This window comes from Chelon labrosus (assembly GCF_963514085.1).
Source record: "Chelon labrosus genome assembly, chromosome: 3".
Lineage (NCBI taxonomy): Eukaryota > Metazoa > Chordata > Actinopteri > Mugiliformes > Mugilidae > Chelon > Chelon labrosus.
The window spans coordinates 5,379,985-5,405,531 of NC_140339.1; the positions used below are offsets into that span (position 1 = coordinate 5,379,985).

Sequence of the window (25,547 nt, forward strand, 5' to 3'; positions counted from 1 at the left end):
AGAGGTAGAGCCTTCAGTTTTTAAGAACCCTCAGTGGCCTTTACTTGTTGGACTCATGTGTCACCGTTGATACCATTGAAAACAGGCAACAAATTGTGTTAATTCATAGTAATAAGAGCCCAGTGGATTTCAAGGTTTTCTGCTGAACAACGGCTTTCCCCGTATTCTGGTTTCATTACACGCTTATACTTGCTTGTGTGGTCAAGGAAAAGCTTGAAATGTCATGGTAAAAAATAATTATATATCGTTATGGTGAATCGGTTCTAGTTATAAATGCTGGTTTATGGACGTCGCTGAAAAAGAGATCTTCGGTGTCATTAGCTACATGCCTTGCGTGCCTCGTGTTCGCTGTGTGGAAATGTGAGCAAGAAAACAGACAAGCATGGTTCTCTGAAACCTCTATCTTTCACTTTGAGCTGATTTGCAGTGACATAATGTGTCAAATGTGGTGAACGCCTTTTTCACCGGAACAAGCACGGAGCTCGTCCAGGCTAAACTGCACATGTGCAATGCGTATTAAGTTGTGTATCCGTATCAAGCTCCTTCCAGTTAGTTGGTTAGACCTGTGAAATTTGGTTCCAAATAAGTCTGATTGTATTTGGTTTTTAAGTTTATCTGAGGATGGAAGCTTTAATAAATGCCATTATATTTGTCATCTAATGCCATCAGCATTATTCAACTTAATAATTATCTCATTTAAATAAAAATATAAACATAAATAGAGAGTCTAAATAATCAGGTTCTGGCTAAATTGTTTTATTTCATCACAACAATATACTGTATATTTGAGGGAACTATAGCATCAGTTTTTAAATGCACTGGAGTAGTGGGGATGCATCATCCATATTTACAGTGTTGGGAACGTTACTTTAAAAAAGTAATTAGTTTATAGTTACTCACTACTTGTTCCAAAAAGTAACTGAGTTAGTAACTGAATTACTCTATAATAAAAGTAACTCGTTACCAGGGAAAGTAACTATTTGCATTACTGTTAAAAAAAAAAGTTGCTATATGTCAAAGAATTTGGATTTTTTTGAGCAGTTTTCACAAGTCAGTTGAAATGAGTAGAACAGACAGGTGTTTGTACATAACTTTCGATATTATAAATAGGCTATATTTTATATTTATATTTATATTATATTTATACATATAATATTTATATTTCGATAGTGTTTAGACGGCGAGCTGTCATCTGTGGTGGAGGTATCGGTGTTTTTGGCCACTTTGTAGATGCGTGTGTCATCGTGAGATGCTTCATTAAATTACAGTTGCTTACAACGGATGTCGACAAAGTCTTCGCTCCTGGACATAATGTACACATTACATGCACGTTCCTCCCTTTGACCACAATGAATTTTTTTATTTATTGAAGTAGTGCTTATATCTCCACCTTGAAAATGCCAACTTTTCATCGGATTGCTCCTGACTCGCCATCTCTCTTGCTTCATCGAATCTCTGTTTAGCTGTTGTGTGTGTGTGTGTGGCGCGTGTGCTGGCATGTGTGTAAAAACACTGGCTCTGATTGGCTACCATGAAACATGACTCTGCCTTAGCCAATCATAATCGCTTACCTCGTTATTAACCCACCTCCTCACTAGCGGTGAGCCAGGGGTGCGTTCGGATTACACCGTTTATTCAATCAATGCATAGTAACGCACCGCATTTAACGTCCAGTAACGTTAACGGCGTTGTAACGACGGGGAAGGTAATTAGTTAGATTACCCCGTTACTGAAAAAATAACGTCGTTACCTAACGCCGTTCTTTTAAACGGCGTTATTCCAAACACTGCATATTTATATACAGTCTATGCTTTGTACACTCTTTAACAGTGCCAGCAGTACACTGTTTTAGTTGTACGCATGTCAAGCCTTTGGGGAACAAACCTTTTCACCCTTAAATGAATTAGATTGTCCTAAATGCTTTACAAAGCCATTAAAACATCACTTAACATCGCAGAAGTATTTATGAGACACTCTGCAGCGCCAGACAAATCAAGAAGGCTTACACGCTTGAGATTAAAAGTAAATCCAACAAAAGAAATGAAATGCCACTGATCTTTTTTTTTTTAATATAAGCATATAAGCACAAGCAGTGTGGATATTAAGATGTCAGCATCACAGCGTGGCTTTTTAAAAGCATTACCGCGGAGGAAGAACAAATGTGCTGTCGCTGTGCTTATTCCTGAAATCTGTGTAACATAATGACCTTGCTGATAACTTTGGCATAGCCTACATATTGCTATGCAGAAGAAGAAGACTGATTGCAGCGTGCATGCAATATATTTACAAAGTCACAACACAGGAGTTTATACTTTGTGCGATCCACGCTGGGGGAAAGAAAAAAAAAATAGTCTGTCAGTGAACAATGAGTGTAAACCTGAGGAAGGATGTGATTTACCTGCGCGTACCTGTTCTGATCCTGACATGCAGTGTGTGTGTGTGTGTGTGTGTGTGTGCATGTATGTGTGTGTTCAGATGCTGAGAGAAAGAATTCATGGTTTAGCCATCGCATGATACCAGACCATCAGTCACCTGCCATCATGACAAATTTACCCAGCTCTACATCATGACAGACACATCATTATCATTTTTCTTGTCAGCACCTTGTTAAAATACCCTCAGAGAGGGAGTGGGGGAGGGTTGGAGAGAGAGGACTCATGTGTTATTCAAACTGTAGTTTTTCAGGCTCACACCATGATCAATGCCGTCTTTGACGGTCAGTCTTCATCAGTGAAACGTGATAAGTTCAGCCACACATGACTAAAATTAACAGCGCTTTAATAAACTCCTCTCCCAAGTACAGCGTTAGCGTTAGCATGAGTGCAACTAGGCAGAGCAGGCTCGTCGAGCTTTAGATTTCTCCACATGTTGAAGCAGCACGGATGCGGCTGTATTATGAATACTGACAAGGATATTTTAATTAGGGACTGATAAGGAAGTGGGCAAACCCCCCATGACCAGGGTTCTTGTTAAGCTGTTTTGAAGCTCAGTGTGGTGGTTCCGGCGGCCGCCATCCTGTCAGTGCCTGACTCCGCCCAACTCCCAGCTAATCCAAAAATAGGAAAAAAGAGGGCATTTGTGTAATTATGCATTGACGTACACCGATCAGCCACAACATTATGACCACTGACAGGAGAAGTGAATAACAGTGACCATCTTGTGACAATTCAGTGTTCTTCCGGGAAACTTTTACACCTGGCATTTATTCATGTGGATGTTACTTAGACATGTAGCACCCACCTAGACCAGACCAGGCACCCCCACCCCATAGCAATGACACTCCTTGATGGCAGCAGCCATCCCCAGCAGGATGCATGGACCCAAAGTTTAGGAACAACTAAAAAAAAACATGAAGAACAGCAGAATGTGTTGACCTGGCCTCCAAATTCACTAGATCCCAAACTGATCAAGTATCTGTGGGATGATCCACAGAGGCCCCTCCCCTCAAAGGCCCCCACTAACAACATCCTGTTACCAGACACCACAGGACACCCTCAGAAGGCCCATGTCCATTCTCTGATGAGTCACAACTGTTTTGGAGGCACAAGGGAGACCTACACAATATTAGGAAGGTGGTCATAATGTTATGCCTGATCAGTGTAATCTGAACAGTTGTGTTGGAAGCTGCATCTGCATGGTGGAAATAAGCCAAGATAATAGATGTTTTTTGTCTGACTGCACCCACAAAGCTCCGGTCAAAATTCAACAAATTATTAACTTCTGCTGCATCCTGCTCATTAATATGGATGCTCGCACAAGAGCTATTTTACAGCGATAATGTGCATATGCTTTAACAAGGGGCAGGGCTCGGTGAACAGTAACTTGTATTTTAAAGGCTTTGCAGTCAGCGTAATTAACTCCTTCTCAGAAGACACAGCGTTCCCTCACTGCATGCGCAGGGCTCTGTGTCTGTGAACGCATTATTTCTGCTAATTAAGATATAGGATGTGTTGTTCCCTGTTGAGTCCTTTGACACCACAGTGTAAGCGATCCTCATTGATTTTATTTGCTCATTTCTTTTTAATTGCATGGATTGTGTCACCATGTAACCGGACCTCCCCACAACCCAGTTCATGAGAACACATGCCAATATTTTTTTTTCCCGTCCTCTAAGAAGGACTTTCTCTGATATGTGTGATTACGGACATGAACACTGGGCCGCTGCTTTACTTTAAATGATACAGAAGTCTTGACAGAAACCGTCGTCATACCCAGAGTTCACGTTACACATACAGCCAAGCCTCGGAGATGTCTACCGTGCTTGGTTTTTGCACCCCATGAGAACAAAATTGTAGCTGCTGTAAAAACGAGAAGGGTTTCCGAGTCGTCTTAAGGCTTCTCCACAAATTGCTGCATCTCCAAGTTAAACCCGAGACATTTAACGGACCCACGCGCAGACACACAGGCGCTCAAACTGTCTGGGCTAAGTATCAAGCGTGATGGTCTCAGTAACAGTCATGACAGGAACAAACAAGCTAGCTCGTGGGTTTCTGCCTGTCAGGGAGCTGAAGGCTGGATGACTCACTTAGCCGAGTGGAAGTGATCTTCATATCCCCGGCATCGCCGCGAACCAGTGTCTTCTCTTTCTAATTGCTGGTGGCTGTGCAGAATCTGCAAAACACTGCTGCTCTCTTTTTCTGCACCTCCGCCTGGAATGCTTACGCGGCGGCACTTTTTATTTACATGGGCGTGCATTTTTATAATATTCCATAACTTACTACGGCCGGTGGCCAGCTATGTTATGTTCCTTTAATTGTATTTTCTCCACGCCAGCACGCTGAATACGGTTTTTGCTCGATTATAGCTTCGCTCTTATATATCCAGAAGGCAAAATGTCACGCACGGTTGAGCATTTTGTTTTACTCGGCAGTATACACTTTATTGTTATTGAACGTTTTAGCCCAGTCGAACTGTACATACCTATAGGGACGCGTTGACATTTTCAGAAATGTACTTATTAGTTTCCTCGCCAGGAGATAAAAGAAATAAAGACACCACTACTGTATACTCTCTGCCAGTTTGCTTAATGTAACAGTTGTGCCTAAAGACGTCTGCTGAGCAGCATCTCTAAAGCTCTCTAATTAGCGCATCATACCTTAATTTGTTCGCTCCATTCATTTTTATTCATTTATTTATTTATGTATGTTGCATAGACCCATGTAAGCTGTCGTTCCAGGTTCCTTTTCCCTCTCTGCTAAGACAAGCTAATTGCTTGCCAGCCGAGGCTACATATTTAATGGAGTTCACAACATTAATCTTCTCATCTAACTTTCACCTAGAAAGTGTGTTTCCAGTTCCCAGTTGTTGAATCCCTTAACCTCAGTGTTAACCCAGAGAAAGCTTTTTTCATATTTCATGATTCCTTTTTTTCCTGTTCTCTGCGGAGGAGCAGGTTTGCATTAATTGTGTGACGGTGTGGCGGCATTCGGCTTGCCCACTGTTAGACTCACCGTGACACTTACGGTTAATGCATCCATGACCATTTTGCTTTTTTCCCGTCGCTCCGTTTACCGAGCCGGGAAAAGTTAAAAGTTAACCAGCTCAGTTTTGTGAGTTTTGCGGCTGGAGCAGCAGAGGGAAAGGGGTTCGTGTGATTTTGGAGATCGTGAAAAACAACATGCTTGGTATGTCCAGACACAAAAAAAAGTCCTCATTATTTATTTGTGCTGTTATTGAGTTACATTCCAGCTGTAAGTGCGTGAGAGAACGTCCGTGGAGACTCCCTGAGGACGGTCAGAAATGTTGGCAAGGCGCCGGGTCTTTTGCAATGGATTCACCTTCTGCAGCTGCAAAAAAAAAAAAAAAAAAATGCTGCGAGAAACTGATTCTGACATCTTTCATAAGTCTTCTGTAATAGTTTTGGCAGTGTTTGTGTTTATACAAGAGTGTTTAAATGAGGATGGAAAAGTTGAGATTTGTGACTTGTTTTTAACCAAGGGTTAAAGGCTGTTTCTGTCTCAGGAAGATCATCAATTCAAGTCATATAGGATGATTGACAAGAACAAGCTAGTTTGGAGATTTATCAATTAATCATCCTAACTGTCTGTTTAATTGATGGATAATATGAAGCATCGACATAAAGCCAAAACATGTCGACGTGCTGCAGAACACCATCGCAGAGACTGTAATGTGTTTGTAATCTGTCATCGGACGTCTGCACATTTTCATCCACCGAGAACCTTCAGAGAAAGGTCGGCAAGCTCTGTGGTCTGTTGGGACGAAAATTAATCCACGGCTTTACCCCGTTTAGTCTTTCTAGGGCATTCGCAGGGCATGGGATGTTGTAAAAAAATCATCTTTAAAATCTGCAGCTCTCCCCGGGTTCCTCCTCTAATTATTATCGTAAAAAAAAAAAAAAAAAAAAGCACTCCCCCGTTTTTTTTAGAACTGCACCTCTACAGCACCGAAGTGACAATTTGTGCAGGCACTCCCACACCTGAGTTCATCTCCCATATGCTGCTATCGACAAAAATAAATGAAAAGAGACAGCGGCGGGCGGGTGACAAATCAAAGAGCCGCGCTGGTGTGTTTAGGCGACACCTTCCCCCCGCTGAACAAAGCCGGTGTAGTTTTTCCTCTCGGCTTGTCAGAATAGCAAAGCATGCAGACGAGGAACCGTGTCACGAGCATGTAGTGCAGCGACGCGCCGCCGTCTCCCTGACACGCAGCCACTTTTCCAGATCAAAGATGCAGTTGCAGTTATTTTCCTTCCTTTCCGTTCGGTGGCCATGTTCGGCAGCCAGAACAATGTCACTTATTGATGAATAAATATCAGAAGACGTCTATTTACTGTCATCTCAAAGAGCAGAACACAGAGTTAAAAGGAATGTCTACGTGCAGCTGATCAGCGTTTAGAGAGAGATCGTACTTATGCAATGTTTTGATAACACTTTTTTTAACATTTATCTTGTCGAAATCCAGCGTGTATAGAAACACCACTGTTGGCGATGGTGTAATCAGCTGTCCCTGGCAATCTGTGGAGGGTGTCATCAACATCTATTGTTGGACACATAGTGTTTGTATGCAGACATTTTTTTTTCTGGTTTGCACTGGCAGATGGTGTAAGTTATTCTTTCCACTTTCATCACTGCAACTCTGAATCACCGGACTATTTATGTGCACTGGGTAGCAATTTTCTTTCCAGTGCGGCGGCATTATCCCGCGATTAGTTCATAGCAACACTGGACGGGCAATTGCTGCGGTAACAGATTGCTAACAAGTGATCATTGGAAGCGTAATAGCTGAGGCAAGTTCTGAATTGACTAAGTTGGAGGGGCTGCGCGGTATTTCACAAAAACCCGGCTTAACCTCACAATCGGAACTGTCCAATAACATAATTAGTTTTTGAGTCAGCCTGTTTGTCACTGAAGAAAAAAAGACCATTTGTGACATACAGTATAACTAGGAGAGTGGTACATCTTCAAAACCCGAAGATCAGCAGCTTCATTTATAAAGTAGATAGGATTCATGCTAAAAGTGTGAATGGGTGCAAAAGCAGAAAAATGGCTAAAAGATAAACTGAAAGGTAAAACGGTGAACCTGCAGGCAGCGCCGGATTCACGTCATCCTTCCCTCTACGCAGCCACATTTAAACACAACCGGTCAATGCATAGACTGGAGCCTGCTGATCAAGGATGATGGCACGTCGCGGCAACAACGGAGGGGAACAAAATTGGCGCAGAAATTGAGGTGCTTGTGGGTGAATGGAGAGGTTAGGGAGCGTATATAGTTTTGTTATGGCGAACTCATTATTAGGATTAATGAGGATATAGAGTGGAATAATGGCCGGTGTTATTTCCAGACGTTGCTCCATTTACACACAGTCCAAATGTGCAGGTGGCAAAGATGTGCCAGGTGAGGTGACTGGGAGAACTGTGTGGCAGCTACCGCTGTGTCTCCACCGCACACTGTGTGCATGACGGCACAGCCTCGTTCACTGCTGCGACTTTGCCCACAAAAATGGGATGGAAACTAAAAGCCCATCGCCCAAATTGCTGATAATCCCACAGTATATAGACCGTGGTGTATCTGTGCAACTGATGATTTTAATTTTGTGAGTTAGCCAGTGGAAAGGACTCAGTATTTTTTAATATAGAGGAATAATTTATCTTTCCTCAGTCCTGCTGGCTGACACATTCTAGTTTCATCCTGCGTTGGCGATTGCGTTACGTTCCGCAACTGACCACACGAGTGTCGGCGGCTTAAAAATCTTTCACTCCGTAGGTAGGTGAACACGACAGAGCTCTGATCAGACACGGAGTGGAATTTGATTTGAGATTTGCTTCGCCAGTTTTCCTTTTGCCAAATTGTTTGTGTGCACGTGTGAGCTACATAGGTCCTCCCATCAAATTTGTTTTTGTGCATACGGCATACGGCACAAGGCGAATCCGAATCCGCCCGACTGGTCTGAATCTGTAAGCTGAATTTGCACATGGACAGTAATTTGGTTTTCCGGTCCTGCCATTGTCTCCGGGGCCACTGGGCACAGCCAAGGAGTATATGCATATCTTTCTTTAATATACTGTTCTGTAGTACGTTATTTCACTTTGGATCAATCTCATGTGGTGTGAAAGAGTCTGAAATCTGAGAGTGATGTTGTGAACAAGCAACGAACAACTCCCACTCACTGACCTATGTAAATCTAAATTGAGATTTCACCTTTGTTCCTAAAAAACTTCATTATCCTCGATCTGTACGTGATATAAATGAAGCGGGGTGGTGCGCAGGTTCGCTTTTTGTCACTCTTATTCTTGTCAGTGGTTTAAAATATATAAGTTCCAAGCCACAGGAAGAAGGGTACTCATAAATTACAACCAATTTATAGCTACCTGCTCAGGGACTGAACAAGCCGTGTGCGGCAGAGGAGTCAGATGTTAGCGTGGATGCAGTTGTTAACCTCTTTAGCACCACATCAGATTGTGTTGAGTGGGCAATGACCACATGTAAGTGAGTCATCAAATAACAATATTAATTAGGGGCTTCACTTTATTTCTGACCGTGCATCTCACCTCAGAGTTGTCACAAAAATTTGCACATAAATAACCTTCGTATTTCCAAAGGGACTGTGTGGGCAGTTCGTTGGCGTTTTCCCAAGCCCTTCAGGGCGAGAAAAGGTGAGAAATTTTCATTAGAAAATAACCAAGCGTGCAGCGTGAAGTAATAAATTTAAAAAAAAGGAAGAAAAAAAAAACGAGGAAAGGAAAAAAGTTGGCACCATGCAGCCAGCAATAAACAACCATGCCAATACGGCCCGCTGTGTCAGTCAATGGATAGATGGATGAATGGTCGTGCAAATCAATTGTGCATTTGTTAGCACCCAAAGCAAATGAGTGATTTCATCATTACTGGAAACTGATGCCAAATCGCTGCAAGGTCAATATCGGAGAACGGCAGTGACAGAAAAGCATTTATGAAACCATTTGTTAGGAAAAAATAAGTGGTCAGGTTAGTCGTATCTGAGGATATGGAGAGGGATGAAGCGGAAACATAAATAAAAGCAATCTCTCTGCTGATACACCTTGCATTCAAAGACGTTTATAAGTCCCCCAATGGGCAGTAACCCACAAAAATACAAAGTTTCCAATAGATGACACATGTCCCCTGAATATAATCTGAGTAACATAACATTACTGACCAAATCAATAGTTAGAATTAGGGCTATATGCATGATATTCATGCATGAAACACAGTGTCTTACACATGAGCTGGTATTTTCCTGCACTGCATCAAAGCTATTTCCTCTCATGCACCAGCTTGGTGATTTTTCCCTGCAGCACAGTGTCTCGGTAGAAGGTGCGGGTGACGCCAATTGCGGCGTGCTGCTAGATTGGCACCGCCGCACTTTCCACCATGCCTCACGTGAAAACACAAGAAGCGGTCCATTTGTGCAGCTCACCACCCGCGGGCTCGTAGCATCTCGGCAACTCCGCGCGACAATGCAGCTTGTCCATCAGATGCCTGGTTCCTTCCTGGTGGAGTCGCACACAAATATTCTTTCCATCTGCCCACTTTCTATTGCGCGGTCTTTCAACCAGCTGATTGTATTCTTCAGATCGTCGCCGGACTTTCTCGTCCTCGCTGTAATCCGTGGCCTCTAAACGTATCTGTCCCATCTGCAGTCTCTAACTGGCATGACGATGCACACAATTACACGTGGCAAATCTGTGGGCTGCAAGCAAAATAACCACAGAAACCTCTCTGCTGTATTCACATTACTCTTGTGTTGTAATCAAACTTGTTATAATCGAAAGTATTGTCATTTTTGCTGCAGTGTAAATTGCGTGTTGTGTTAAAGACTGATCACACGTGTCCATTGACAAAACTCTTTCTGCACTAATACCTGCCTTGAGAACATTTGTTCCAGACTGTTCCAGTGTGTCCTTCCAAAGCACACGGTATCTACTGACTGCCTTATCTTCGTCGTAACGAGTTTACACAAATTACCTCCTGAGCATGTTTAATTCCATTACAGGTAGACATGTGGCTGCCATGAGCAACATAATGCGATAGAAACTGTTCAGGCTATAATTTATAGCGGTGCTTCCGGAAACAGAATAACGTTATTTCAAAAATCTAAAATGATTAGTTTGTAAACATGCAGCTCTAACTGAATGAAACTTATCCCACAAATAAATCAACAGAACATAAAAAGTACAAAAACTGCATTCTTGAATCTATTTTTGTTTCTGCGTGTTGCACAGAATATTTATTCATGCGGCAGTGTTGCCTGATATACGATGACTGTCGTATTTATACGACAGGTTGACTGACAATGAATAAAGCAGTTGTTTCATCCAAATGCCGAGCCTCCGTGTTTATTCCTTAGGTCATTGCAGTTCAGTGCACATAAAATAGCTTTGATTTTTTTTATTGCACTGGTCTAAATACATGATTTTTTTTCAAGTTGTTTTAGTACATACAATCATCAAACATCAGTTTAAAGCGGTATTTCTTAATTTCCCTTCCGGCAACACTGATGGGCATTATGTGTGAGCTGGTTTGTCGATATATATTCATGTTTGAGCTGCAAGGATCGCGGACAACAATAGATTTGTTCTGAGGAAAACGCTCCACAGGATTCAAAGACTGTCGTCTGTGTTTGATATACACTTAACCCTTTATAGGGCACTCATTAAAATACTTGGAGATTCTAAATTTCAAGACTTTTTCTTCTTTTTTGACACTATTTCAAAGATTTGAACTTTAGTACAGAAAAACAAGATCAATGAAGTTACCATATATGTCTAAACATGTATTTCCCACCCTATAGCCAGCTAGAGCCCTTTATCTAGGTGCTAGTATTAAGCAACAGTGGTGGTAAACTCAGTTCATTTTATGGATCCGGTCCACTTGAGTCACTTGAACATATTTTGCCCAAAAAAATGTGAAATGTGCAAAAGTTATATATATATTGATATATATATTGCAGCAAGAATTTCAACAAAAATGCAAAGTGTGCAAATCAGAATATAGATATTTAATAGAATAATTAAATATTTTAAATAGCTATATAAAACAAAAATAACAAAAATGCAAAGTGTCATCATAGCATTTGCATAAAATATATCAGCCACGAAACGAACACCACAAATGTAACCACTTGTTTATTACAATATTTAACTTATGACTTAAATAATTTACTGACTGGAGTGAAGACGAGTCTGAGTCTGCAGTGTTTCCGGGGAGTTCGCTAACTTGCCTCGTGTACTTGGCAGCAGCCAGCCAAAGGACTCTTTCATGATTCTTGATCATAGACTGTATATTAATATGGACAATGCGTCCCCACTTCCTTGCATTGGCCAAACTGACGCTATTTTCCCAGGGATACGAGCAGCGCCATCTTGTGAGTTTGAGAGTCTGAGAGAGTGGGGCTGCGATATCAATGACCCGACCACACAGTTATAAGGAAATCTTATATCACATCCCGTTTCTATAGTGTCAAATAACTAACTAAAACGAAACTCATCCAAAAAATTTACACTTGAACATTCAACAACATTATATCAACTACTCAAAATGACAGAAACCATACTGGAAAAAAAAAATAAAAAATTTGTTGTGTATTTTAGTGTTTTAGTTTGGCCCAAGTCCCATCCACTAACATGGAAGGGGTGGAGTTTATGACCTATACTGCAGTCAGCCACCAGGGGGAGCTCTACTTGCTTTGGCTTCACTTTTGAGGAACAGCTCCGCGTCCATCCTTATACAGTCTATGTTACTGATTCAGTTCAAAGATTCAAATCTCTGGTGATTCAGAAACCACCAAACTCTACGAAGCAACTATTGTCGCATAGATTTGGGGATTTTAAAGCGTTTCCCAGTGAAAGAGTCATGTGGCGTTGTGCCTTCAAACTATATAAAGTTTGTCTCTACTGAGCAGAAGAGGCCACTGCAAAAAATAAAAATAAAAATAGATGATAAATCTGAACAGAGATGAGGACAAATATTACAAATAATACATATAAAAAAGAATGAGATGTTTGTGACTACACGGCTTCTACCAATTTAAGTAGTAAACGGCGGCTTGGTCACAAGCTAAACATTGTGCGGCACTGAAAGCATAGTGTGCAGCATAGTATGTGCTTGGCCTTCCAATGATTTATGGTTAGAATAGATTCCTTTTTAAGATGCCTTTCATCGCCTATCCATCTTTTTTTTTCCTTTCTTCTTTTTTTTAGGTTTTCCCACATGTGACATTATTTCATAAGGTATTTAAGCATGTAGAAGTAAGCCTTCCTCATAGCAATTGATATGGCTGACTCATACTCGCAATCCATCAAATATTCATTAAGCTATATGAAAAATAGGTTGTCAGAACTCCACTGAGGATATCATTTAGGTCTTTGGGTCTTTTATGGAATGAGTAACAGAATTGCTGCCAATTTCCACTCTAGGCTTTTTCTTCTTCTTCTACTTCTTTTTTTTTTTGTTTCTCCCCTCTCTCTCAAAAGCATTAGGGGAGTACTCTGCTAAACATAGGCAACCGAAGACTTCACAGGACTCGGGTTGGCCCCCTGCAATGACCTTCAGCCGGCTCCTGATGGAAATCTAACCAAGCATCACGCCCAATTTGAGGCTCCAGAGTAAACAAACAGGAGCGCTCTTCAAAGGCACGGCCACTAACAGACCAAAGAGAGGACTCTCTCTCCGGCTCTATTCACTCGCTGCGCAGGTCTGATCCAAACAACCTGACGCATGGCCATGTTTATTTGGATGGGGAAAAAAATGTATATACTGGATAAAATATATCAAACATTATGAAATTATTTTATTTTGTCGGTTACGGGGAGGAATTGGCTTGGTTTGCCGAGGAATAACACGTGTTACATGTAGTTTGAGATGGTTTGTATGAATAAATAAATAGATAATCACACATTTAAAACAAAAATAATCAGTGTAAATTGTAGCCATGACAAATTCAGTTGTGCTATAATACTTTATATGTGAATGCAACAACAATACAAATACAAAAAGTGCATAATATCTCTAATTTCAAGTAAAAACGCTTTGGATTAGTCTTAATTTATGACACAAACCTAAAAATATCCAATCACACACAACCTCTGATTAAAAGCAGCATGACTACAACATAAAGTGAGATGAAATAGCAGGGATAATAATCAAGGTGAGATGCAACTGTTGAAATATAACTGAAAATGTGGAAATATTACAAAGTGCTCCATTAAAATAACAGAAATTTGCCTGTAGTCCCGTCGCTTGCTCCAGATTTGAAAAGGGCTGCAGCAAACCATTATTTTTTCAATCCATTAATCTATTGATTATGTTCTGAGGGGCGTCCAAGCAGGCCTCTTATTTATTTTTAAGCTTTCACGACAATATTCAACAAAAAAATATGATTTATTCAGGTTTAACATAATTAGGAAATTAGGTTGTTTACTATCTTCTGTTATTAATTAGCACCAGCAGTGTCGGGTAAATAGTGCTGATTGTAACTGGAAATGCAGCTGTATTATTTATCTGCAAAAGGTTGCACTTACAGCTCAGCATTAATGGAAATCCTGCACTTGGGACTATAGTGTCATTGGCGCAATACATCCATGGGTGAAGTACCTTTAAGCTGCAGCCCGGGCGCCGTGTGTGACCACTCTCTCTCTGTGTAGAAATAGATGGTTTAAATAAGGGAGGTAATTCTGTGTACATGTATGGAGAGTGTGGCCTTTGAGTAGATGGTAACACGGCATTTAGATTTCATTATGAGGAATGTTTCAACCAATACAGTGAGAAAAAAGGACTTCTGCATGCAATTGGACGGTCCTCCAACCAATCGGAGCCAAGTCCACCGTGCTAAGATGACGTGTTTGCTTATACTGCTGTTACTTTTATGTCCATCAGTGCATAAAGCCCCGTTCAAATGATCTGACTGGCCCATCAGATCTTTGCAGGAGCATAATCACTTCCCAACAGGGCAATTCCAGATCAACTTTCCATCACAAAGAATTTGTCTGGAGAAACGTTGGTCTAGCTTCCAGACTAAGTACAGTATATACTTGGCCAATGAAACTTATTTGCATTTGGAATTTTTACATTTGTAGGTAAAACTCACTGCAATAGTCCAAATACTGAAGCTGGTGTCTCGATGTCTTGAGGTTGGAAAGCGAGAGGATCTTCTTCCGTTGAGGTGCTCGTGCTCAGAGGTTGGCAATTGTTGGCATTCCCGGCAGTGGGAGCCACCGTAATGTGAAGAGGACACTTGCTAGTTGCGAGCTGCTGCAGCCCTTGTTGTCTAATGTCAGCACCTGGTCACTGGTCAAAGCTCTGTCAAACAGCTTTGATCAAAATCTGTAAATCTGTATTCTTTAAACAACCCAAAACAAAACAAAAAAAAAAAAAACACGCCATATTTTTTAGCTATCTGTGTTTTCCTCCTGTAAATACTAAAGGTTTTTATATATTCTGTATATATGTAATGTATAATTTATACTTGTTTTGATGTGGCTGGGTATCAGTGGAGCTGTTACACAACTCTGCCACTCTCAGACTGGAGCCTTGGATTTTATTACTATTTAATTCAACAATTGTCACGAACAGGTCTGGCATTTAATCTCTGTGTGTTCCACTTTTCAAACAGACTCCTGTGCTTTCCGTCTCTGCTCACCTGTCCCTAAATCCGTCCCCATTGTCAAGTGGGTGAGCTTAATATCCTGCCCGGTCAATTGCCACTTAGAAGGAGGAAGACTTTATGTTTCCTCGGTCTCATGACAGACAGACGAAATGCCGGCCAGGGGCCAGAGACTAAACTAATTCTGCGTCAGGATGCGTTTTGAATGGTATTTGCTGTCCACAGCTCCAGCATGTTACGCTGTAATGCACCTGACTTCCTCCCAGTGATCTTGTTTGTCATTTTTACAAGACTGCTTGGTTTTTGTTACTGTTAAAGTCTCCACCCGAGGCTACAATGCACCATATTAAAGCAGAGCTGATTGAGTTTTGTGCAGCAGTGACTGTTGTATAAACTGCACCAAGCGCCCGTGCCCCCGCTCCTTCCCACCATCACCATCATTTCCTTTACCAACAACATCAACATCCTGACCGTAACCGAGTCATTTCAGTCGCAGAAACACACTGCGCCTGAACCACAGGGGTGTCAGATCAGCAAGAAGAGTCGTGCTGTTACTGAAGGCACTGATAAATAACCTGTTTATCATTTTTATGATGAGGACTTCTTGTGCTGATTTTGTTCAAGGGCTCTTTAAACGTCCCATATTTTCATGAGCTGTTTTGAAACTGAATTGCACTAAATCCATGAAACAGCAATGGACATCCTGTTGACTGCTATTTTCATACTGTTAACAAAAACTTAGTATTCTCTGTGCCACAGATTTTGATTGCTTTCGTTTCACTAGCTGATAAATTGCTTCATTATGATGAACTTGAGGCACTGTAGTCTTTTTTTTTTATTATTGATTCCATAGCCCTATCCTTAAGAACAGGGGTAGGCGTGTCATTTTACAGCGTTTAATGCCATACAAAAATCTTAATATGACATTTAATGTGCCAGGTGCTTTTTAACAACAATTTCAGTGATATCACATTCATTTTGGTTGGGGTCGAGCATCTCAGGCAAGCAATTTGAATAAATCTGTTAATGCATGAATTGCAGTGTAGAAGAAAACTTTTAAAACGGAGACAACACCACGACAAACAAATTTTGAAAACTTGTAAAATTAATAGGCGGTTTAGGCTTCTGCATCACTGGCCGCAAGAGCTGTGACTGGTCCACTTGGTTGTAGCATGTTTCCACATTACCATTTCCGGTTGCTTCTCCATCTCTGCAGTTTTCGGATTGATTGTGTTCAATCAATAAAGATGGAACACATCAAGGAAAGGTTAACCGAGGAGGTTCGGAGGGACAAACATTCGTATGACTAGTCTTCGGCAAAAGTTTGGCGAAAGTTTCAGCCGCCATTGTTGAAAGTGAAGCAGGAAGTAGAAACAAAAATGAACCCGACTGACAAAAACGTCACAGCACCGACTAGTGTTTGGGTAGTGTTTTTACAGAGTGAGCCAGATTGATGAGCACTGTTGAACTTGTGAATTTTAAATGCAGTTACGCTAGTCTTGTATCATGCAGCAGAACATTTTTGGATTGACTTTTGGACTTGGCAGTTAATATAAGATGCAGTCACTTCGCCAATGCTTTGCTTAAGCCTGCATGGATGGTGAAAATTCTACTATTTTACTGTGTTACAGCAGAATGTATAGTCAGCGCTTCGGCCTCTCAAGTCTTCAGACCATAGACTGTAAATAAAGACAGCGGAACTGCTCCTTAAAACTGAAGCCAAAGCAAGTAGAGATCCCCCTGGTGACTGGCTGCAGTATAGGTCATAAGCTCCACCTCCTCCATGTTAGTGGATGGGACTTGGGCCGAAGTAAAACACTAAAATACATGTCACATAAAAAAATTCCAAGGATAGTCTCTCTCATTTTAGGTAGTTAATATAATGCTGATGCATGTTCAAGTGTCAATTTTTCTGATCGTTGACGCTATAGAAACAGAATTTGACCTGTCGCCATGCCAACTACTCTGTGAAATGGTCCCATAGGAGCGTGAGAATAGGAAAAAATAAAAAAATAAATACGTACAGTGTATAATCCGGCATTACCTTGTAACTGGTGGAGCAGGGCGCAGAATTAATTAAACCTGTATCTCCTGGAAAGTAGCGTCAATTTGGGCAATGCAAGGAAGTGGGGGCGCGTCGTCCATATTTATATACAGTCTATGCTTCAGACACACTTATCAAAATTCTAGTTGTTATCAGTTACTGTTTAATGATTTACACCTTTCATTCAACTGTTATTGAAGACTTGGTGGATGAGGAACGGGGTTTCTGCTGCCTTTCGGCGTAAAATAGACTTTTTCCTGATTGTTCCACATCCTTGCAAATGTCACCGCACAGAAATGGATGGCTTCTTGATATCACTGCCCTCCCACTTAACCAGTGCTAACACCTCAAACAAGACTTGGTGGACTTTTAATTACTTTTTGAGAGACAAGACAAGGCAAGAGTCTAATGAAAATACCAAACGCATTATTTTCACCCCAGGCATCTCGCCAGTCTAACACGTTTGATAGTCCCCTCCCTACGTATGAACACATTAATATCACACTCTTTTAGTGAAAGTGAAAAGTGTCAGTTTGGTGGGTGATCTGTTTTAGATATCGATTCAAGCCACCACTCATCCAAGGTCGTGATCCCTGTTTTTATGTTTATGTTATTGATTTATTACATAAAGAGAACAGTCAAGGGCCGCGACGGCAGCAGTGAAGAGGAAAAAATCCAAGGCAGTCTGAGGTATAGCGATAAAAAGCCTTCAAGAATACACGGCTGACACCCACATATTTCAGCTGAAAGCCCTCATTAGGGTTTAGAAATAAAGTGCTAATACAGATACTTAAGTAACAGGAGACTGTGTGCTGCTGGGAAAGCAGGCTACAGAGTTCACATGGTACGTACAAACTAAAAATCTGCCAGATCTAGCAGACTGTACAACGACAAATAAAGCACTTTACCTTTACCTTACCCTTACCTGCGTGTCTTCACAAGTGTAAGAATCCAAATACAAAGACCTCAAATCTTCAGTGTCAGCCATGTATTATAAAAAGATTTATTTATTTATTTATTTATTACTGGTATAGTGCCTTAAGACTTAATGTCTTGTCTGCAAGGCAAGGACTGCAGCACACCAAAAGAACATAAAAGGTCCGTTTAAGTATTTTTTTTGTATAGTTTCAGCTCATACTACCACGCAGATCCTTCAGTCTTTTCTTGCACAGTACTTATTGAGCACATTTTATTATAGGAGTTTTACAAAATACACCGATCAAGCATAACAGTGACAATTCCGTGTTCTGCTGGGAAACTTTTGGACCCGGGGACCCTCTTGGAAGAAGGTTAAGGCAGTCAGACGTGTAATGGGTTTGTTTTGCCACTGCAGGAGCTGATGAGCTGGACCATGTGACCAACATTATGGATTCTCTTAAATATCAGGCCATTATGTCGACAAATGTGACGTTGTCAGTATGTCAACTAATGGCTGGCAATCCTTGAACCTTTCCAGCAAGGCGGTGATCCCAAGCATATATCCAAGTCAACCAATGGGTTCGTTCGTTCATTCATTCATGGAACGTCCTTGAAGAGCCGTTTGAGTTCCTGGATTCGATTCCCAGTTAAAATGTGTTTTAAAGAAATGAAGCGTCAGCAAGCAAAGCTAAGACCATTAGTGAGCTGGAAGCCTTTGGACCTTTTGTTAAAATTCCAAATGAAGAGTGCCATAAGCTTGTGAGGAACCACAATAAACATTTATTCATGGTCATAAAAGTGTTATATTATCATCTTGAAGGGCTGAACGATCTCACTACTACGTTTCTTCAAGAATGAATTAATCTTATCGACTCTTTAGTTTAAATGTTTTCAGTAGATTTTATTCTCAAAACTAGGATGTCTTCCAAGCTGAAGGGATTGGATGATTCGGAGGTGATGGTGCTGTATGTGTGTGATGACATTCTTACCGACAAATGTTGCGTAACAGTAAAGCCATTTCCATGCTTCGGAATTTAGTTTAGTGCAGAGAGTCTGGGAGGTAATTAAAAATGAATTACTAACATTATACATAAACATGATTTGATTAATTCATTGATGTACTTTCGCAAATTTAGAAATAGCAACGCAAATAGATGAATAAATCAGTCTTTTTCTGTCTAACTGGAGCCCATTCCGCTGGAGTGGAGACATGTATGCAGATCAAGCGTTTGTTTTATGTATAAACTATTTGTCAGCTTAGTACATTGCAATTTAATGTCTTCTTGATGTTGAACATCCTCCTACAAGCACCAGAGTGTGTGGGGTGAAACATGGACTGGCACGTTTCCTTTTTCCGTTCTCCAAATTACCGTCGGTAGTCGACGCATTTGGAGACGGCGCTATTGTTTGTTCTCTTCATTGAAACCATGTCGTAGACGGGCGATGAAGCACGGCACCCCGAGGGCTTTGTGCTGAGCGTCGTTAATAGCCGCTGATGATTATGTGTGCACGAGGAGAAGTAGCACAGTTTTCATGCGAGTGTTTAATATTTGTGAACTGACGTGTGTCCTCTGTGTGTGTGATGACAGACGCCATGTTGCTGGTGGCAAACAGGCTGGAGGGACCCTTCAACATCGAAGCAGTCATAGAGCCGATCGACATCAAGATTTCTGAGGCGATCATGACGATGCAAGACAACAGCATGCAAGTGTCAGCCAAGGTACTGTATCCTGAAGAAGGTTGGGTTCTAATATAATCCTAGCATTTAAAAAGATAATAAAAATGGCATACATGGATCATTTTCTGACTGATTTTCCGCACAAACAACAGCCCAGAGCCCAGAGGCATTGTGTGTTCTGGTTGTTTGTGTTGTCTATCCAGCCCGTTCTTGTGAATATGTAATCTCAGGAATGCTTCGAAGGACTCTGTCGTTTGCTGTCAAGGATGAATTGTTTAAAGGTCAAAGTTCATGGTCACTGTGTCCCACAAAACATGCACAAAATGATGAAGTAATGACGTAGTATAGTAAATAGTATAGTAAATAGCAACTTCACTAGTTGATGGAAGCACACAACCACAAGATTGCTCATTGGTAATTATAGGTAGACTTAAAATAAAATAATTCTCATCAAAATATATCAAAGTACAACAATACAGGGTAAATTGAAATACTTTTCATTTCAACTATAAAAATCTCATAAAACAAAAAAAAAGGTACAATATCACAATGGTGTCCTATAAAAAGGCTCTAAAATTATTGAGAAATTAGGGAATCTTGAACGAATATAGCTTCTTAAAAAAAATAATAATGGCGCTACGAACTTGAAATTGAGTCCACCTGTTCCTGGGACATATAAGACTTGATTTCCCTTGGAAATTAATACTAAATGATATTTATACGAGGGCGGCACAGTGGTGTGGTGGTTAGCATTGGTACTCCAGCTTCCTCCCACCGTCCAATGACATGCTCGTTAGGTTCATTGGTGATTCTAAATTATCCTCTCACTATGAAGGGAACCCCCCGACTAGCTGGAGAAATTGTGGGAATACAAATGCAAATCATTATCATATTTTCTGGGACTGTCATGTTCCCAGAACTTGTTGGAAGGGAATACATAACACAATACAAGACATTTTTGGAAGTCACCTGCCTTTGGAAAGTAACATATTGTTTTTTTGGACTCGTTTAGTATCTTGTTAGCGGCGAGCAAAAAGCTTGAATGTTACTGAATGTCAATAAAAAGTAAATAAGAAATAAAAAAAGGAAAAATAGACTTTATTGTTCCGAAGGGAAATTGTTTGGTTATAGTAGCCTAGTTGCGCTTAAAAAATACCAGTAGTAAAAAGAAATATAGGCATAAACTTACACTTACAATAAAATAAAATAAAATACATTTTAAAAAAGAAATAGAAATATGTATACGTAGGAAGGATAAATAACGAGGTGTAAAATCATGGATGGAGGAGCATCGACATGAAACAGATTGAGTTATCTGTTACAGAAAGGTGAGTGGTTGTACAGCTGTATTGAGTTTGCTAGGAATGAGGTCCTGTAGCGTTCACTGTGGGAGCAGAGCTGGATCGGCCTGTTGGAGAATGAGCTCCGCTGCCCCTCTATAGTCCGGTGAAGTGGGTGTGAAGGATAGTCCATCCTTTCGGATCAGTTTGTTGATCCTACTCCTATGTCCGTGTTGCTGTTACTGCTCCCCAACCAAGTACAGGGCGCTCCCAACCACAGACTGGCAGTCATTATATTAGTTGTACATCAGATAGTTATTTTATTGGTAAAAGAACTGATAACATAGAAATGGATCTGTGTAACGTCTGAGTAGCGTCATAATAAGTTGATCTGTTACTTATTGCAACAGTTTATCTTCTGTCAGACAATAACGTAACTGTACATATTAGTAAATTACAAAAGAAAAGGTTTTGAAATTAATATAATACCACTCCAGGTGGGAGATCTACTGGGCCAATCAAATCATTTGGGCAAGCTTTATGCAATGGTGGACAGAAGAGTAACAGCGACATAGTCATACACATCCTCTTACACACATTGAGGTAATTGCGTTTACAAGTAAATAGCTGTGATTGGTTGAAGGACTATCTTATTGTGTGCAGAGGTATTTTCTCTGTATCGACTGAAACAGCTTATTTCCATAATGAACTTGAAATGGCTTTATGGCTACACTAACAGACCAGACTAGACTAGACCAGACTAATACTACGCATCACAGCGAGATATACACCGATCATATTGTGACAATACAATGTTCTGCTGGGAAACTGGCAGCAGCCATCCCCAGCAGGATGCAGCCTGACACAGACACGCACACAAAAACGCTTTAGGAACAACTAAAAAAAAAAACAGAACAAGGTGTCGACCTGGCCTCCAAATTCACTAGATCCCAAACTGATCAAGTATCTGTGGGATGATCCACAGAGGCCCCTCCCCTCAAAGGCCCCCACTAACAACATTCTGTTGCCAGACACCACAGGACACCCTTAGAAGGCCCATGTCCATTCTCTGATGAGTCACTACAGTTTCAGAGGCACAAGAGAGACTTGCACAATATTAGGGAAGGTGGCCATAATGTTATGCCTTTCTCCCTCTAATATTCAGTTCTCCAACCTTTAACCAGAGAGAGGTCCTCTTTCCTTTGACTTGTATTTGGTGGACCATTTAGCAGCACAGAGAAGCAGATAATTTTTTTTTATAAGAAACTAGAGCAAGAGAAGCAACTCATTGTGTCTTTATCCTCCTTAGAGATCAATCTGCTAATTGGCCTTTGGAAGATTTGAAATACAAAGCAGCACAGTCAAGATAATATCAGACGGTGAATAGCTTTTTACTCTTTCTTGACAAAAGGCAGGTTTTTTTATTCTGATCTTTAGATGTATTCAGGCCCATCTCGGCGCTAGAGTTACAAAGCTCGGCGTGAATTAGATGTCACATCCCCTCCCGTAACAAGAGGGCCGCACTTAACGCATTGTCTGCGAGCTCGGTGCCTCAATTCTGCAGGGTCGCGCGTGGCAGGCGGATTGTTCCGAGATTGCCATCGTTCCCCGCATTCAAATTTTTACCATATGTCGTCCTTCCCCCCAAGCTTTTGCGCAATATATCAGGCCCTATTGAATTGTACACTCATTACAGTTGTAGGGACCCGTCGAATATCACTTTGCAAGATACTGGAACTGCAATCACGGTGAAGAATTGGTGAATATTAGGGGTAAGACATGCTCCAGTCACGAGAGTCATGGAGCACGTTAGAGTGCTCCATCACACGCTGAGCGACGGGCCGGCCGACACGCCAAAAAGGAATACTGATGAGCTGTGCTGTTTGGAGGGTGTGTCGTTTGGGCCTTAAAAGCCCGTAGAGACCAATCCATCTGAAAGAAAAGCAATCTGTTGTCACAATGAACCCGTACACATTGATTAATAAAAGGTTCAGGTAATAATAGACGTGCACCTCTCTAGCTATAAACAACAAAACTTTAACTTGTACTTCTCTGTCTGAGGGATCTCTGACTCACAGTTACTTTCTGTGTTATCGCTCAGCAGTGTAATACTAAATATTTCATGAAGTGCTGGAATTCTATATTTTCTATATTTTTTTTCCGAATTCATAATAGCATTGACTTTCGTCTGTTATGCACAACTTTTTTTAGTTTCTGTTTACATTTCAGTTCATTGTTTGCGCTCTCATTTGCACATTGATATTTGCACAAGTTATGTCATGGGGCGAGAGGCGGGGTTACACCCTGGACAGGTCTCCAGTCTATCACAGGGCTAACACAGAGAGACAGACGACCATTCACACTCACACCTACGGCCAATTTAGAATCACCAATGAACCTAACGAGCATGTCTTTGGACGGTGGGAGGAAGCTGGAGTACTCAGACAGGGTTTTTCCCTCACCAATATGACACTTCCCGTAAAAGGAGACTAAAGCACCGATAGGCAGCATTGATTCCAGGCTGGCTCGCTGTTGTTTTCTGCAGTCACAGGCCGTAAATGTTGATGCTGTGAGCAAATCGACTGAGACTTTTCAAGGTAAAAAGGACAGCGGTGCGGGCGAAAACTACAACTTTTGTGGTATTGAAATGGACGGTGTGTGTATTCTACAAGGAGATAAACTCAGCGTAGAGTTCATGCAGCATTCGACTGCTGACATCTCAACTATTGGGCACGACAGCGAGAACAACGTTTGCACTATTATGAGGAAATACTGTGTAATTTTTGCAAAACCAGATATTTTTCTGCTTAGATACTGACCAGCCCGTGTCCTCGTCCCCCCCGCCCCCCCCCCCCCCCCGTGTCTTTGCTAACTGCATCTCCATCTGTTCTGTTTTAGGTTTTCCAAGGATGTGGCCAACCGAAGCCTGCAGGAATAGGCAGGTCTGCACGGGGTATCTCAGATGTGTTCAGTTCTCGCTTCAGGCCCTACCCCCCAGAAGAGAGGCCGACCACGGCAGCTGGAACGAGCCTGGAAAGACTGGTGCGTACAAATACAAAATAAGAACTTTGATTAGAAGATATCAGGAAGATAGAATCGTGTGTATGAAACATGAAACATTACTTAAAGAAATCTCAAATCTCTTAATTGTTGGGCTTTAACCAACCTATTAAAGACTGAATTATAGCAGCAAATGAACCCTTTCCCCTCTCTCTCATATATTGCACTGTAAAAGCTCAACTGATTTTCTGGGCTGTGCAGGAGTGCGTTTTTGAAATATTATTGGCAGAGGCAGTCTTGGCGGAGCCATGCTGAGCTTAAGGTCGACTTACTGCAGCTCAAGTCCAAAGGGCAGAAAGAATAAAGGCACGTTCATGTAGTCCCCCTGCCCTCAGGTGCTGCGCGACTTCCACAGCGGCTACACTCGGAGTTAAAAACGTTTCCCTTTCTTAAACTCACTGCCAGTGGTCGCAGAGAACTCACGAAGGCGCATGTGCTTCCCACGTAACTTGTGTCCGCGTGTTGCTTAATGTGCATTCCTAATGTGTGAGTGTGTGTAAGCAGAAACCTTTGGAAAGGATTTCAAAATACGATCCCAAAAATAGCCCGGGCCCCGTCCCGGAATTTAAGATGAAGTTCAAGATGATGCAAAATCCTAAGACAATAATTGAGGCCGTCGGAAGGTCGCTTGCAACACCCCATGCGAGGAAGGCAACATCGTGTAGGAGTCCTGTCAGTGTTAATCTTTGGTATCGAGCGACACAGATGTCCTCAAGTTGACACGATTTCCAACCAGGCCTCACGGCCCACGACTGTTCTTCTTTTATTTCCCATTTTGCCACAGCATACGGTGCATCGGCTGCTGCCATATGCTCACCAGAGCCGAGTGAATATCACGTGACTGCATAACGACATACGTTTAATTACTGATGCGATGAGCCAAACTTCTGAGTTTCTCGCCAAAGCTTTGTAACATTTTCCCCTGAAACTTAGTGCTTTAATTCCCCCTGGAAGACAAATGTGTGAGGACATTATTAAATCATATCTTTTCATGTCATAAGGTTATCCCCTGGCCAGTCCGTAATCCTCTGTCAAACTAGCGGATCCATTCGTTAAATGCTCCATTGTCCCTTTTGAATTAAAGGTACAGTTGATAATCTTCTACAGACTACAGGTTGTTTGACGGGATTAATGGGGAAAATATGTGGAGAGGAGCAGGGGAGCGATTAAAGGCTGCGGAGTGATCTGTGAGCTGTCTTTATAAGTAGTCTAGACTCTTTAAAATTCTGGCTGTGACTGTGAGAAATAAACATGTCGAGAGGAGCACAATGGTTGAATCCTGGCCAGATTATTTAAAATTCATCTTTACATGCAAGCCTTGTTGGAAAGATCTACTCAAATTGTCCTTTTTTTTTAAGTTCTTAGCATGCACATAAAAAAAAAAGGGTGTGAAAGGACAGAAAAATTACTAAAAAGCAAACATTAAGAGAAAAACCCTCCGGTTTCACTGTCTTTAATAATATATGTTTACACGCACTCCAGCCTGCT

The 25,547-nt window shown here is 41.3% G+C and overlaps 1 protein-coding gene across 1 annotated transcript in view; it reads left to right on the plus strand.

The window, feature by feature from the left end:
* Positions 1-25,547, plus strand: part of LOC311485388 (glypican-6-like) — a gene marked incomplete at its 5' end in the record, with an annotated part of 158,186 nt that overhangs the window by 100,010 nt on the left and 32,629 nt on the right. The window contains 2 exons of the mRNA XM_084540755.1: positions 19,631-19,761; positions 23,898-24,041. Of these exons, the coding sequence (XP_084396881.1) occupies positions 19,631-19,761; positions 23,898-24,041 (275 nt within the window). The remainder of the gene's footprint in view (positions 1-19,630; positions 19,762-23,897; positions 24,042-25,547) is intronic.